The following is a 16,674-nucleotide window of genomic DNA, read 5'->3' as shown; positions in this document are numbered from 1 at the left end:
AGTAAGTTATGAAAATTGTTATAGTAGCAGTATAAATGCTATTTTAGTGTTATGCAAAATTGACTCATTTTTACCAGGCTTCAGTATTTTCTCATTTTCATTCTTCTTTTGCTTTTTGATATTCAGGTAGCTGTGTTGTCTATTGTACTTGAGTATTTAATGCCATGGTATGCAAGGACCAAAATTGATTATAGTACCAGGTCACCTTGTATTTTATGTAATGACTGACTTTCTGGTACAGTTTATAAAATGTTTATTTGAATGATATACAATGGAATAAGTAAAATGCAGATTTCTTCAACCTCTCTTGACTAATATTCTTTGCCTTTTTTGTGCTGTTCCAAAAAATAATAATTACTAGGTTTATTTATTTTTGGTTTGTAAGCCACTTAGAATGGTTTAATTGTAGAATTAGCTGTCAGCTGTATTGGTCCTACAGTTGATTGCTTAGATTTTTTTTTTTAAACTTACGCCTTATTAGGTATTTGTGTAGTATTGTTATAAAATAATTTCTTAATCATAATGATTGTGATCAAGTTATTGTACCAAATTATTAGTCCTGTAGAGGGTATTAAAAAGTTAATTAAAAGTATTAAAAAGAATACTATTTTCTACATTAAACCTTGCCATAGAAAGTTTATAGATGAAGTTCCTAAAATCAGCTATTTCCATTTATTTAATGTATTCCCTATATATTGTGACTACAGTTTAACTGGGCAGGAAGTAATCCATTTGCATGTTTTATGCTTGGGTTTTAAAGTGTTTTTTAACATTGATTAATGGGAGATGAAAGAAAAACTAAAAAGCAGTTAAATATGTCTGTAAATGAGATGAAGGAAAATACAGGATAAAATACTGTAGTGTTAGGAAAATATTCTGAAGCTGTAATAATAATTGTGGTAGAATTTAAAGTACCATGCATTTAAAAATCTTAACCTTATAACAATCTGTGAGTTAGTTAAGTAGGATAGATTGTTACCCTTATTTTATAGATAAAGAATAGTAGGCTTAGTAAATTTAAGTAAAAATTATTAAGACATTTCAGGTTAGGGAAGGATTTCTTGAGGCAGAAAAGGCCCAGACCATAAAAGATTGATATTATGCATAAAATAGTCAATAGAAAAAAGGACGGAAGCAGTTCCCAGAAGAGGAAACCCAAATGATCAAAAACAAAGTTTTGTCAAACATCAGATTGTCAGAGATTAAAATATCTGACTATACTGCATGTTTTCAAGGTTGAAGGGAAATAGTAATTCTCATGCTGCCAAGGGAAGGTAATTTGGTACAGTCCTTCTGAGTGCTGTTTGCTAGCGTGTTTTAATTTGTAAGAGTGAAGAATTGGAAATAACCTAAATGTCTACTATCAGTGGGGAGAAGATTAAAAAATTTATGATAAAATATTGTGATGGAAATTATACAGCAGTTAAAAGTAATGCACTGGATCTGTGTAAGTTAACTCTCCAAAACATAATGAAGAGTGAAGAAAATTGTGAAAATGATATGTTTATTATATTACTATTTATGTGAACTCTAAAACTACATATATCAATACTGTATATTTTTTCATGGATATGCATGCATTCATATAAGTGTATTTTAGAATATCCTGGAGGGATATATTTTAAATTCACATAGTGGTAGTTTCTGGAAAAGATAAAGGGAACTTAACTGGAATGTAATACTGTTTTTTCTTTTTTTTTTTAAAGTAAGACAAAGCAAACAGAAAGTGTTAATTTCAGTTCTGGGTGATAAGGGCATGGTCATTTGTTAAATTATTCTTTCTACTTCTTTTCAAAGTTTCAATAAAAAAACAAAAAGAAAAGTTACTAAAAAATAGTAGTTGGGAGAGCTAGTAATTAAACTTAGGACTTGATTCCCAAGTCTAGAGCTTTTTCAATTAATATGTTGCTTCAGAATGAGAAGGAAAACAAGAAAGATCAAATGATGAAAAAGCAGATAAAATTTAGTTTTATAGCAATAAGAATAAGAATTATGTGTTTATGCTAAAATTTCTTGAGTGGAAAGGAAAGTTACAGGATCAATTAAAAATTATTATAATCTTATATTGTTTTAAATCTTTAAGCATGCTGTTATCATATATATATGTATAGAGAGCAATTTAGGTACTTAGGAAAAAAAGTTACCTTAATTTATTGTTGAAAATGTGATACATATTTCTGTTGCATGTAATGGAAGACTTTAGGTGATTTGAAATTTTTGTATAAAATTCATGAAAATAATTTTATCCAAATATACAATCTGATTTCAATCTAAAAAAGTCAAAACTAGTTTTTCTTCCATTTTGTAAAGTCATTCTTCACAAAAACTTTACAGCCTTTTTATTTACAGCTTCTCTCCAAGATAAAATGGCAAACCCCAAAGAGAAAACTCCAATGTGTCTGGTAAATGAGTTAGCCCGTTTCAATAGAGTCCAACCCCAGTATAAACTTCTGAAAGAAAGAGGGCCTGCTCATTCGAAGGTAAGGTTTTGAAGAGAGGTGGTGAGACATGCTTATCAAAGTCTATCAGATTTATCACCTCAGGTTTTAATTGTGCTTTTTGGCGGGGAGGGGGTAGTAGATGGCGTAAAGGCTCTTAGTTCTCTACTAAAAATATTTTGCAGTCTGTAACTAAACAATTTTATAGCTCATTATGGTTTACAGAGCTCTTTCAGAGACAGTACTTCATAAAAACCTTAATGAAACCACATGAGATATGGATTTTTGATTTCCTTTTAAGAAACTCAGGCACGGAAAAGTTAAGTAACTTGCTTTATAGTTCATGAGTGCCAGTGCCAGCGCTTGAACATGTATTCTGTGGCTTGCAAGTACTGTGCTTTTTCCATTACATAGTAACTGCTAACAGAAAAATGGATACAGAGTAAAATATAACAGCAGTTACTTAGTGAGATGTCTTTTCCAATATGATTTTTAATTCTAAGATTCACCATTTATAAAATTTGTATATACCAGTTTTGTTGTTATCTATGTATTCAGTTATAATATTCTTTTAAATGGAAAATTGATTTATATTTTTATATAGCCTCATACATATATGTTTTTACGTATACATGTTGCAAAGAAATCTATGACTAATGCATTTATGTTTGAGCTCTATTAATCTGTTTTTAAAAACTCAGTTGTGTACAAATTTCCTTGGCACATTTTTAATCTTGGATATTGGAGATTATGATAATGATTATAAATTTTTGTATACAGTGTGGAAGCAATTGATTCTCTAAAAGTTGGTTAATCTTCATAAAGCACAGGATTATTTGTTTTCTAGCATCTCCTTCAAAGTAAGGAAAATAAGATGAAACTGAAATCCATCAATTTTATTCCATATTAGAGGCTTTTATGAAGGATTTCTGGGCAGCCCTTTAATTTGTTCATATTATTTTTTGTTCAGAGAAAAAGGTAGTGGCCTTGGTCTACCTCTCTAGTCTTATATCCTGATCCTCTTCCATTCCCGTTAATCATATCTATTTCATACTCATTCTTTCTGCCCTTAATCATGTAGAACTGTTTTCATTTCTTATAATGTCTCATGTTTTTTCACATCTGTCAGGTTTGAACACACATCTCACATCTTTCAAACCTTTGTGAAACTTCTCTGCTCCTTCCGCTGGGCCTCCAGCAGGTTCCGACTTTCTTAGTTGTAGTCGTTACTGTGCTGTGGTACCATGATATTTGTTGGTCATTATTATTGTATGAGACTGAGCTTATTTAGGGTAAGAAATATTTTATTCTTCTACAGTTCATGGTTCCTCTAGTATGTGTCCTCTTTGCTTCTCATGGCCAATTCCAGGTATTCTTCCTTGAGATAGACCCCCAGGTTTGAATTTCATGTTAATAGACTAACCCCCAATGTAACATCACAGTAGTCATTTGCTGACCTCTGGGTGATTCCATCACATTTCTCACGGCTCACTTTCACTCTCTACAATACTCATCCTGTTTTAATTTTTGATGATATCATTGTCTAAATGATGGTTGTTCCAACATGCTGACATTTCAGTTTCTTGCATGTCTCCAATTATCTTGTCTTCCACTCTCCTTCAGCCACTCATTCCTGTGATCACATTCTTGATTTTATCATTACCAATAACTGCAAGACCCTCCATAATTATAATCTCAAGCATTCATTCGTCTCTGACACCTATTTCATTCCCTCTAATAGTCTGACTTCAATAGTCCTTCCACACCACAAATCCATTGATTCCACCACCTTTTTACTATTTCTTACTTCCCTCAGTCCTCACATGTTTCTTTATCTAGCTTAAATTCCATATGCTTTGTATGTACCCTCAACTCTCTTCCCCCCTTGGTTAGTACATGCTTAGCAAAATCCCAACCCAAATCCCAACTCTGCCTTCCCTTCCGAGTTACAGATGAACGACTTGTAGAGGCCAACCCCTCTATTTCTGTACTAAATCCCAACCCTTCTCACCTATTCAAGGTCATTCCTCCAGCTTTCTCTCCCCTCCCCTCCCTTAACTTTCTTCTGTGTCATTAAATTCCCCTTCTAATGGACCAGGTTTGTTGTGGTCCACATTCTTTTTTCTAGACAGTCCCAGATTCCCTTGGGTTTTAGGGAGATCTAGAGATCCCTTTGCCAACCTACACCTACTGCTCTGGGTGCTTTGGTCATAGACCACACCATTTAGCCTGTTGCTCATTTTTAAAGAGTGAGTACTAGAATAATTAGCATAATCTTGAATGAAAGATAGTATTTATGAGCCTAAATAGTATTAATTAATAATTATTGTTAATATTAATTGGCTAGGTCTGGATCCTTTTTGTGGAAAGCAAAGTCCTTTGCATTTATGCATGTCTACCAGTGGTTTTAAGTGAGATATAAACTGTATTTTAATGAAATAAATGATTATCTCTGGCATGAAAAATTTAAACCTAGGCCCAACTCATTAATTTTCTTGGGACATTAACCAGTTATATGGCAATTTCCATATATATGCATATATATTTTACACACACACACACACACACACACACACTTACAGTAGTGGTTTTCAGCCTTGGCTATTCATTGGAATCACCAAGGGATTTTAAAATTTAAAAAAATACTTATGCCTGAGTCTCACTCCCAGAAATTCTAATTTAAGTGGTCTTGGATGAGGCCTAGACATCAGGATTTTTGTAAAGCTCTCAAATGACCCCGATGTGCATCCAGAGTTGAGAAACACAAGATAGAGATTAATGTCTTCAGGGTGGTATAGAATTGTCTTCTTATACATACTTCATGGGAGGTAGTGATCTATCTACATGCTTTCCTCTTTCCTCCATTGAGTCTTACAGAATGTGAACAACTTGTAGAACTTTTAATGTGTGACTATTAAATAAAAAATATGTATATTTTAAAAATTATTTATTTATTTATTTATTTATTTTTGGCTGCATAGGGTCTTCATTGCTGCGCGCGGGCTTTCTCTAGTTGCAGTGAGCGGGGGCTACTCTTCGTTGTGGTGCTCGGGCTTCTCATTGCTGTGGCTTCTCTTTTTGCGGAGCACCACTGGGTCTAGGCACGCGGGCTTCAGTAGTTGTGGCACGTGAGCTTCAGTAGTTTTGGCTCGCGGGCTCTAGAGCGCAGGCTCAGTAGTTGTGGTGCATGGGCTTAGTTGCTCCGCGACATGTGGGATCTTCCCGGACCAGGGATCGAACCTGTGTCCCCTGCATTGGCAGGCAGATTCTTATCCATTGTGCCACCAGGGAAGCCCTAAATAAAAAATATTTTAATGTTTGCCTTGTCCCCTTTTGTTTTTATACTCACTTTTTAATTGAACTCTGAAGTAATTTGTTACACCTTATATTAACGTGAGTTACTATAACATTGCTGTATCTCTTAAGTACCTAAATCCAGTTCTTTATTTTTCCTATGAATTGTTTTGATTTTCTCAAATCTCAGAAGACTATTATAATATAGAGTATAAGGAAGAGAGCCATGAATAACATAAAGTGGTATTTTCTTTTTTTACTTTATTTCCCTATTTTGATGAGTTGTGTATGTGCACGGCTAAGTGTTAAGAAAACTGCTCTCGTACTGACACTTTGAGAAGGTTTACTTTGGAATAGATATCACTGAGGGAGGCAGTATTACCCAGTGGCCTTGAAGCGAAGTGGTCTTTTTTTTTTTTTTTTTTAATTCTTGCTAGATTTACCAAGCGTGATCTTTGCCCTGCATTATCCAGCTTGTGTGGCCTTGAACAACTAATTTAGAATCTCAGCTTTCTCATCTGTAATTTGAGAACTATAATACCTATTCTAGTGTAGTATAATGGAATGATGATTTGTAAATTTCAGCAATTATGTTGATGATGGAGGTACCCAGATAATTGTCTCATTGCATGTTAGTTGTATATAGGATTAAAAAATCCTTGGTAAAATGTCTATTGAGTATTTATAATATGACAGACACTGTTCCTTATTGGAGCTTTCTACTCTGCTGTTTTCTGCGATGCCTCTCTTTGTATACTCTGGATTCAAGTCCTTTATTAGATATGTGCTTTGCAATTATTTCCGCTTCTTTGTGGCTTATCTTTTTTTCACATTGTCTTTTGAAGAGCAGTAATTGTTAATTTTGATGAACTCCAGTTTATCCATTTGTTCTCTTATAGATTTTGCTTTTGGTATTATATCTAAGAAATCTTTGCCCCGTTAAAGGTCATAAGATTTTCTTCTGTGCTTTCTTCTGGATGTTATATAGTTTAAGTTTTTACATTTGGGTCTTATATTTAGGTCTAATTGCCACTTTGAGTTAATTTTTGTGTATGTTGAGTTATGGAACAAGATATATGTATATATTTTTCCATATGGATGTCCAGTTGTTGAAGAGATTTTCCTTTCCTTACTGCATTGCCTTGGCACCTTTATCAAAAATCAGCTGTCCATGTATATGTTTGTTTATTTCTGGACTCTGTTCTGTTCTGTTGGTCTATTTTCCTATCTTTATGCAAATACTATGCTGTTTTGATTACTGTAGCTTTATAATCTGGTAGTACAAGCCCTCTAATTTTGTTCTTCATTTTCAGAGTTGTTTTGGCTATTCAACATCCTTTGCATTTTCATATGAATTTTAAAGTCAGCTTGTCCATTCTATAAAGCACCTTGCTGGGATTTTGAATAGAATTGCAATTAATTTATAGCTCAATTTGGGGAAAATTAACATGTTAGAAAAACTGAGTCTTCCAACCTATGAACAGAGTATCTCTTATTTATTTAGATATTCTTTAATTTCTGTCAACAATATTTTGTAGTTTTCAGTGGACAGGTATTTCTCATCTTTAGGTTTATCTCTATTTCATATTTTTGATGCTATTTTAAGTGGTATTTTTTTCAAATTTCAATTTATAATTCTTATTAAGCATTGCTAGTGTATAAAAATACACTGATATTTTTCTGTTTTATATATTTTATTTTATACATATTAAAGCATTGAAATATATGTATAACATTTGTGTATAAATATACACGTATGAGAGTATGTAGAATAAAAGTGCGAATACAGAAATCAGAAAATTCCTACTTTTTCCATTGTAGGTTAACTTTCTTTGATACTGTGAAACAGTGCTAAAAATAACTGCCTCTCTAATATAGGGAATCTGCACAGTGCCTAAGAATTTTTCTAAAAATTTTTAATACAATTTTAAAGGTTACTTTCCATTTACAGTTATTACAAAATATTGGCTATATTCCCCGTGTTGTACAATACATCCTTGAGCCTATCTTACACCCAGTAGTTTGTACCTTCCACTCCCCCATCCTTACATTACCCCTCCCCCACTCCCTACTGGTAACCACTAGTTTGTTTTCTATATCTGTGAGTCTTCAAAAATACACTGATTTTTCTATATTGATCTAGCATCTTACAGTCTTGCTAAACTCACTTATTAGTTCTAGTAGCCTTTTTCTTTCTTTTTTTTTTTAAGATTCTGGTCGGTGTCCCACAAGCTATTTGTAAATAAAGACAATTTTAAATCTTACTTTCCAATCTGAATGTCTTTTATTTATTTCTCTTGCCTAATTGCATTGGCTAGAACTTACAGTGCAATGTTGAATAAAAGTAGTGAGAGCAGATATCTCTAACTTCATTAATTGTGATGTTAGATGTAGCTTTTTCTGTAGATGCCTTTAATCAGATTGAGGAAATTCTTCTTTATTTTATTTTTTTATTATTATTTTTTTTGCTGAGAGTTTTAACATGAATAGATCTTGGTTTTTGTCATATGGTTCTTCTACATTGATTGAGATGGTCATATGATTTTTCCATTTTGAATCTCTTAGTATTGTGAGTTACATTGATTGACTCTCAAATGTGGAATCAACCCTTGCCTTCCTGGGATAAAATGCTTGGTTATAAAGTATTATCTCATTTCTATATTGATAGATTCCATTTGTTAATATTTTGTTAAGGATTTTTATGTTTATCTTTATGAGAGGTATTGGTGTGTAGTTTTATTTTGTTTTCGCTGGTAGTATCTTATTCTGGTTTCGGTATCAAGGTAATGCTAGCTTCATAGAATAAGTTGAGAGGTGTTCCTTCTGATTCAAGTTTTGGGAAGAGTTTTTGTAAATTGGCATTATTTCTTTCTTAAATGTATGGTAGAATTTATCATCAAAACCATCTGGGCCTGGGGTTTTCTTTGTGGAAAGATTTTAAATTACAGATTGAATTTCCTTAACATGTATAATGCTGTTCAGGTTACCTGTTTCTTCTTGAATGAGCTTTAGTAACTGTGGCTTTTAAGAACTTATGTTGTTGAGTTTATTGGCATAAAGTTGTTAAAAATATATTCCCTTGTTTCTTTTTAATATTTTAAGAATCTGTAGTGATGTCACCTCTCTCATTCCTGATACTGGTAATTTGTGGCTTCTCTTTTTTTCATGATTAGTCTGCACAGAGGTTTACAAATTTTATTGATCTTTGCGAAGTACCAGCTTTTGGTTTTATTGATTTTTTTTTCTCTATTATTTTTCTATATTTATTTTCTTATGTTTGCTTTTACGTTTATTATGTTTTTTCCTATTTACTTCAGGTTCGATTTACTCTTTTTCTGGTTTCTTCAGATTAAAGCTGAAGTTAACTTACTTGAGACCTTACTTCTTCTCTAGTGTAGGCATTTAGTGCTAGAAATTTCCCTTTAGTACTGTTTTAGCAGTGTCATCTTTTGAAACGTAGAGTTTTCATTTTCATTCAGTTTAAAATACTTTCTGTTTTCCCCTTGGTTTCTTCTTTTACCCATAGGTTATTTAGAAATGTGTTATGTAGTTTCGAAATATTTGGAGATTTTCCAGAGATCTTTCTGTTATTATTTTCTAATTTAATTCCATTGTGGTCGGAGAGCATACTGTTCATCACTTGACTCCTTAGAATTTGTTGTGACTTGTTTTATGGTCCAGAATATTGTCTGTCTTGGTAAATTTTTTGTGAGAAATTGAGAACAAATGTATATTTGCTCTTCTTGGGTAGAGTGTTTTAAAAACATTGCAATCAGGTCATGTTGGTTGATAGTGTTGTTCAGGTCTACTATATTCCTCCTGTTGCCTGCTTGGTCATTGTTATATCAATTATTGGGAGAGAGGTATTGAATCTCTGACTTTAATTGTGCATTCTTTATTTCTCTTTGCAGTTCTGTTAGTTTTTGCTTCATGTATTTTGAAACTCTGTTATAAGTCACCCAAGTGTTTAAGATTGTTAATCCTCTTCTTGATTAACTGGCCCCTTTATCATTATGAAATGACCTTTGTTATCACTGGTAGTAGTCTTTGCTCTGGAATCTACTTTGTCTGATATTTATATAACCATTCTGACCTTTCATTGCTTTATGTTATCATGATATAGTTTTTTCTATCCCATTGCTTTTAAACCATGTGTCTTTATAGTTGAAGGTAGCATACAGTTGGATTTTGTTTTTTTATCCAGTTTGACAATCTCTACATTTAAAATGGGGGCATCTACACAATTTTGTTTTAATTTTCACAACCATTCTCTGTGTTCTTATTACCCCACTTTCACTAAAGAAGTAAGAAAACAGAGGGAAAGAATTAACTTCCCTAATGTTACACATAGTAAATGGTGGATTGTGACTTCAGCTCATAAACAGTATGTCCCAGGAGTCCTACTCAAAATTATAAAATTTTTATTGTAGTGGGACTCGTTTTTTTCTCTCCAGTTTTATTGAGATATAATTGACATAAAATGTTGTATAAGTTTTAGGTGTACAATGTAGTGGGATTCTTAAGAGGTTTCAGAAAAGCAGAGGATAGACTTGGATACATTTGCATTTTATGGAATGTTCATGTTGGTGATGGCGCGGTTTGTGGGATCTTAGTTCCCCAACCAGGGATCAAACCCAGACCTCAGCAGTGAAAGTGCGGAGTACTAACCACTGGACCACCAGGGAATTCCCAAGAAGGATAGTTTGAATGGGAAAGTCTTATGTTAAAGGAGTGATATTAGGATGGTCTTGTAGTAATTTAGGAGAGGGATACATTGATACTCTTCACTAAGACATTGGCAAACATTACAAAGAAAGGGCAGATCTGAAAAATATTTTTGAAGTTGAATCAGCTGGATGCAGGGGAGAATGCAGAGAGAAATGGAGCAGACAAGGAAGACCATTCAAAGGTGTCTGGCCAGTAAGACTGGGAAAGTGATGACATCTGGAAGATTAGGAGGCAGGAAATCTGAGTTTATAGGGGCTTTAGACTAAGGTGGTGACAACAGAAATAGCAAGAAACAGTTTTGCGGTGTTGTTAAATAAGTCTTAGGAAAGCAGGGATAAACAAAGAAGCTATTGAGGTTTTGAACCTGAATTAATGGAAGAATAATGGATGGAACATTCTGGAGCATGAACTGATTTTGAGGAGAATGGGAGAGATAATATATTCTTTGTGGCAGAGTTCTTTGTTATATACTGTAATTTGAAAGCCAAAAGACCTAGTCATTGAAAAATCATTTTAAAATCGGGTAAATGAATTAAAGATATGTTTTAGGTAAAAATTTTAAACTGAATCAGAATAAAAGAAAAATTATTCACTTTTAATAGATATGTACATATTTTGAATTTCAAATGATTATAAATATTTTCAACTCTGTATTTTGAAAAATTGAAAACCTACAGGAAAAATTGAAAGAGCAGTATAATGGATCTTTCAGATTTACTAATCATTACGTTATTTACTGCATTGCTACATTTACTTCTTTTCTTGCTCCTTCTGTATAAATACATACTTTTTCCTTGAACAATTTGAAAATAAATTTCAACCATCATGACATTTTATCCTTAAATACTTGTATATCTATCTTGTAAGACCAAAGACATTCTTCTTCATAACCATAGTACTATAATCACTCAAGAAATTTAAACTTGACTGAGTTTGTTTAGTACATTATAGTCTATAGTCAAATTTCCCTGGTTGTTCTCTAAATGCCCTTTATACTTTTCTTCCCAGTACGAATCCAGTCAGGGATCATACATTGTACTTTATTACACCCTATCATGTCTCTTCAGCATCCTTTAATCTAGGACAGCCCCCTTGGATTCTTTTGTTTGGTTTTTTCTTTCATAATATTGACAGTTTTGAAGAGTTTAGGTCAGTTGTCTTATAGAATATACCATAACCCAGATCTGCCTGATTGTTTCCCTATGATTAGATTCAGGGTAAACATTTTTAGCCAAGAATGCTACATACTTCTCATTGCATCATATCAGGAGGCACATGATGTCCCTTTGAATGATTATTGATGATGCTAACTTTAATCACTCTGTTGTTAAAGGTATTTTCTACCTGATTTCTTTCCTGCAAAGACATTTATTTCTTCATAATTAATAAGTATTTTGAGGTTCATACCTTGTATTCCTACAAAGTAGTAAGCTGTCTGTGGAGTAAAACAGTGGATTGTATGTGTATCCTGTAACTGATCCTAAATTTTAAAGGTGAACAATAGGTTTTTGGATGCATATGGAAATCTGGTGTAAATGGAACGTTAGGATGTGCAAGGGGAGGGGTGGGTGTGAAATGAAGATGGACAAGTGGTTCCTTTGTGCCATGTTACAAGGGGAACAATCGAAGGTTTTTAACCTGGTGTTGTTTGGAATGATGCAATTGGATTTGAGTTTTCAAAAGATAGTTCGATTTAGCAGCAGTCAGTTGGGAGATTATTATATCTAAGCTAAGATGATGAAAGACTGTATCTAGTGCAGCAGTGTCACTGGCAGAGAGAGGAAGGAGGTTTGAGAAATATTCATGAGGTTAAAATTGACTGAATTTGGTGACTGGTTAAAGGTTGGTTGGGGAGGATTGAGAGTTCCTTGGTGACAGAATATTTAATTGGATTTCCTGACTCACTGACTAGATTGTGCTAAGTATAAAGTTTAAGGAATTAGATTTTGTAAAAGTTACAGAGACAGGACCTTTCGGATTCTCGTATAGTTTCTCTTACTCTTTGTTCTTATTCTGCTTTTTTGAGGACTATTTGACTGACATTAACAGTATGATTCCATTTAGGGAAGCGATTTCTTCTTGATATATTCTAGCCAACATGTACACTTAGAGCTGCCGTTAAGCCTTCGGATAGAACCGAATTTGGCACAATCTCTTAAAATTCGTTCACTAGTTAGAATAAGATTTTTGTTGCAAATGATCTGTAAGCTCAACTCTAGCTCTAAAATTTTGATTCTGTGGTGTACCTATTTTTCTCTCAGCACACTTTATTTTCTGAAAAATTTCAATGTTTTCTTTGTCTCTGTATGTTTTTCCAAGATGTTCTCAGTGCAGCTGAGTCTTGGGGAGCAGACATGGGAATCCGAAGGGAGCAGTATAAAGAAGGCCCAGCAAGCTGTCGCTAACAAAGCTTTGACTGAATCTACGCTTCCCAAACCAGTTCAGAAGCCACCCAAAAGCAGTGTTAACAATAACCCAGGTATGGCCCTGACTCGTTTCCTCCTGTTGTCATCTTCTGCATGTGCTGTTCTCTGTATTTTCCTTCATACAGACCCATTGCATAGTCAACAGGTATTGACAGCACAGATGGTAAAGACAGCCGAATAATAACTGAAGGTGAGAGAATGGAGACGGTAATTGTAATTATTTTAAAAATTTGCTTTAGTGGATACTCTAAAGGTGCATTATTTACTTTTTATGTGTGATAAAAAGACATTTGGATACAAAGAACAGAAAATAGGACTGAGTTTTTTTTTCTAAAGCAAAGATAGAAATGATCAATTTCTCTTTCTAAATATATAATATATAATTTAATAATTAAAAATAGTTATTCTTTAGTTTAATAGAAAATTATAAAATTAGCCCTAAGCATCTTATTATTTTATTTGTTCATGTAGGAATGGTTGCCATTTACATTTAGAACATTCATATGGAGTTTAAGAAACCCACAAATCCAAAAAACCCACCTGTGTGTAATATACTGCTAAGTAAATGAGTGTTCTAATTTTAAGCTCCTAAGAATAATTTTAAAAAGTTGTTCTAATTGCATGCAGTACCAAAAACATTATACGTCCAGTTACCTATTGGGAAGCGCAAACCTGTATCAGACACAGTGCGTGAATTGGTAGCCTCAAATTAATAAAGTTCCATAAGTTTAGTGCCAGCCCTGTGTCCATTCACTCATCTGTTAACCTGTTAATGCAAGTGGTTACCTTCTGACCGATTCTGCTTTAGGTGGAGTGCTTTTGTGATGGAGTGAACAAAGACGTTTTGCCTGCCAGCAGTGACTCTGTAGTCTGCTGAATTACAGCTCACAGGCTTCTGCCCAGTCAGGTCGGACGCTTCTTTCCCATGTGGCACGTGTTAGGCAGACAGTCTCCTCTTTCAAGGACTGCTTTTTCCAGAACTCCATGACTTTCCTAGTAGTAGGCCTTTTGCATCTGTTCAGCTGGTTCCAGTATTTATTAAGTATGGGTAAATAAGCCAAAATATTATGATAATAAAGAAAAAAAACCAATTCAGCTTGAAGCTGGTAAGAGGCTATCTACTTTTTTAACTTTTAAAACTCTCTTCAAATGACTGGTTGATCATTAGCACCACACCACCACCTCTATTTATTAAGCGTTTGTTTTAATATATCTAAGAGTTATAAACCATTGTCCTTTGCTGTGAGGATTTTAGTCATTTACATAAAACATGTAACTCAGTGGTAAAGATTAAGTACCAAGTGAGTAATAATAGGCATCAGTATTATAAGTAATGATAAACATGGACTGAAGTAGATGAGGTGAGATATAGGTCATGAATAGAGAGTAGGCAGGTATAGAGGAGAGAAAAGAATATTCCAGGCTGAGGAATATGATGAGGAAGGGCATTGGAACGGGAATCTGGATGATGGGTTTTGCAAAAAAAATTTTTTTTGTAGACGGTTTTTAATTAGAGCAGGTAAGTGGCTAGTAAGAGACAAGACTAGAGATGTAGTTAGAAAGTAGATTGTGATGGACTTGACTGCAGCTTTAGGAGATAAATTTTATCCATAGTTTGGATTAATTTTCACGAGCAGGTGGATGATGTGTTTAAAAGAGCAGTTTAGGAAGTTGAGTTTGACATGTGAATGGGAGGTGGAAAATACCAAAAGCAAAGTCAGTTAGGAAACCACTGCCATAGTTTACGGGTGAAGAAAGAAAAGAAACACATGTGCATGGAATGCTGTTGCCCCCTCCTCTGCTGGAATATTGGCATGGCAGTTGGAATGGACAGAAGGACAAGTGTTACTGATCCACTGGTGGAAGCCATGCTTGTGGACCAGCCCCCCAGGGCAGATGCTGTGAAGCAAGAGCAGTTGTGTGCTGAGCTTTGGGTCAGGTCCACTTCCAAGGGTTGTAGCCAGAGGTAAACTAGCAAGGGAGTTAGAGGAAGGAAACAGGAGAGAGTCTGGCTCACTGGCCTTTCAGACCAGTGGAGATAAGAGTTTCCACCATGGAATGTTGCAGTGAGCTGACAGAATGAGTAGATTTTGGGGGGTAAATTTTAATTTTATTTATTTTTATTTTTTTGTATGACATTTTACACATTTATTCATTGTTGAGGTAAATTTAAAAAATAAAATATAATATTATGTTCTGGCAGGTGCACAAATTATGGTTTTTTGAGCCTTGATGGCGTTTTGCACTGTGAACACTTTGCAGGCTTTACCAGTGCCTCAGAAGCCTCCCTCATGCCCTCTTTTAGTGGTTAAACATCTCCAAAGGAACCACTCTTCTTCTCTCTGTCATCCGAGATTTGTTGTGCCTGCTTGTTGGAATCATGCATCATACTTTTTTGTGATAGCTTGTTTTTCTTAATGTCATGTTTGTGGGATTCATTGTGTTGTGTGTTAACAGTCTAGTATTTCTTTGCTATGTAGTATCCCACTGCATGGATATACCACAATTTACTTATTCATTATACTAATGGTGGACATTTGGGTTGCTTCTAGTTTGGGGCTGTTAGAAGTAAGATTGCTATGAACATTCTTGTATGTATACATTTTTGTTGGCGATGTAGCTAGGATTGGAATTGTTGGGTCGTAGGTTATGCATGTTTTCAGTGGTAATACATAATGTCAGACTTATCACATTTCCCTCCCACTAGCAGTATATGAGAGCTTTCCACATCCTTGTCAATATAGGGTATCTTAAAATTTCTACCTATTCTTCTGGGGATATAGTAGTATTTCATTGTGGTTTTAATTTGCATTTCCCTAATAATTAAAGTGATCACCTTTTCATATGCCTGTTGGCATTAGGGTCTTCTCTGCTGTTGATATATTTTTCCTGTTAAGAAACTGCCTTGTCAGTTTTTAAATTTTTTCAATTTTTTATTGACTTATAGGGTTCTTACATATTCTGGATTAATATACTTTGTCAGATATGTGTATGGCAAATATCTCCATATTCCTAATGGTGCATTTTGATGAACATAAATTTTTATATTAATGAAGTCTAATTTATTAGTCTTTTCCCTTACGGATAGTGCTTTTTAAAAATTGAAGTCTAATTGACACATAGCATTATATTAGTTTCAGGTGTACAACATAATGATTTGATATTTGTATATGTTGTGAAATCACCACAATATCTCATTAACATCTGTCACCATACATAGTTATAAAATATTTTCTTTCTCGTGATGAGAACGCTTTAGATACACTCTCTTAGCAACTTTCAAATATAAAATACAGTATGATTAACTATAATCACCATGCTGTATATTACATCCCCATGATTTATTTATTTTATAACTGGAAGTTTGTACCTTTTGACCCCCTTTACCTATTACGCTTCCCCCCACTTCCCACCTCTGGCAGCCACCAATCTCTTCTCTGTATCTATGAGTTCTGTTTTTTTGTGTTTTCTTTTTTTTAAGATTCCACATACAAGTGAGGTCATATGGTATTTGTCGTTCTCTGTCTGACTTATTTCATTTAGCATAATGCCTTCAAGAGCCATCCATGTTGTCACAAGTGGCAAAATTTTTTTTTTATTGCTGTATAATCGTCTATTGTATATGTGTATCATCACCTCTTCTTTATCCATTCATCCATCAGTGGACACTTAGCTTGCTTCCATGAACATGGGGGTGCATATATCTTTTCAAGTTAGTGTTTTTGTTTTTTTGGGATAAATGCCCAGAAGTGGAATTGCTGGAATGGTGGTGCTTTTTTGGTGCTATT

At 34.0% G+C, this 16,674-nt stretch overlaps 1 protein-coding gene across 8 annotated transcripts in view; it reads left to right on the top strand.

The window, feature by feature from the left end:
- STAU2 (staufen double-stranded RNA binding protein 2) overlaps positions 1–16,674 on the top strand; it is a 308,834-nt gene that overhangs the window by 29,314 nt on the left and 262,846 nt on the right. For 4 of the 8 annotated variants that reach the window (XM_061172221.1, XM_061172220.1, XM_061172223.1 and 1 more), the window contains one exon: positions 12,780–12,939. In XM_061172221.1, the coding sequence (XP_061028204.1) occupies positions 12,780–12,939 (160 nt within the window). Of the gene's footprint in view, positions 1–2,334; positions 2,481–12,779; positions 12,940–16,674 lie in introns of all 8 variants that reach the window. The other 4 variants (XM_061172218.1, XM_061172217.1, XM_061172216.1 and 1 more) reach the window with 2 other exon arrangements.

Source organism: Eubalaena glacialis, chromosome 17 (assembly GCF_028564815.1).
Source record: "Eubalaena glacialis isolate mEubGla1 chromosome 17, mEubGla1.1.hap2.+ XY, whole genome shotgun sequence".
Taxonomy (NCBI): Eukaryota; Metazoa; Chordata; class Mammalia; order Artiodactyla; family Balaenidae; genus Eubalaena; species Eubalaena glacialis.
This window is presented reverse-complemented; position numbering and strand designations above follow the sequence as displayed.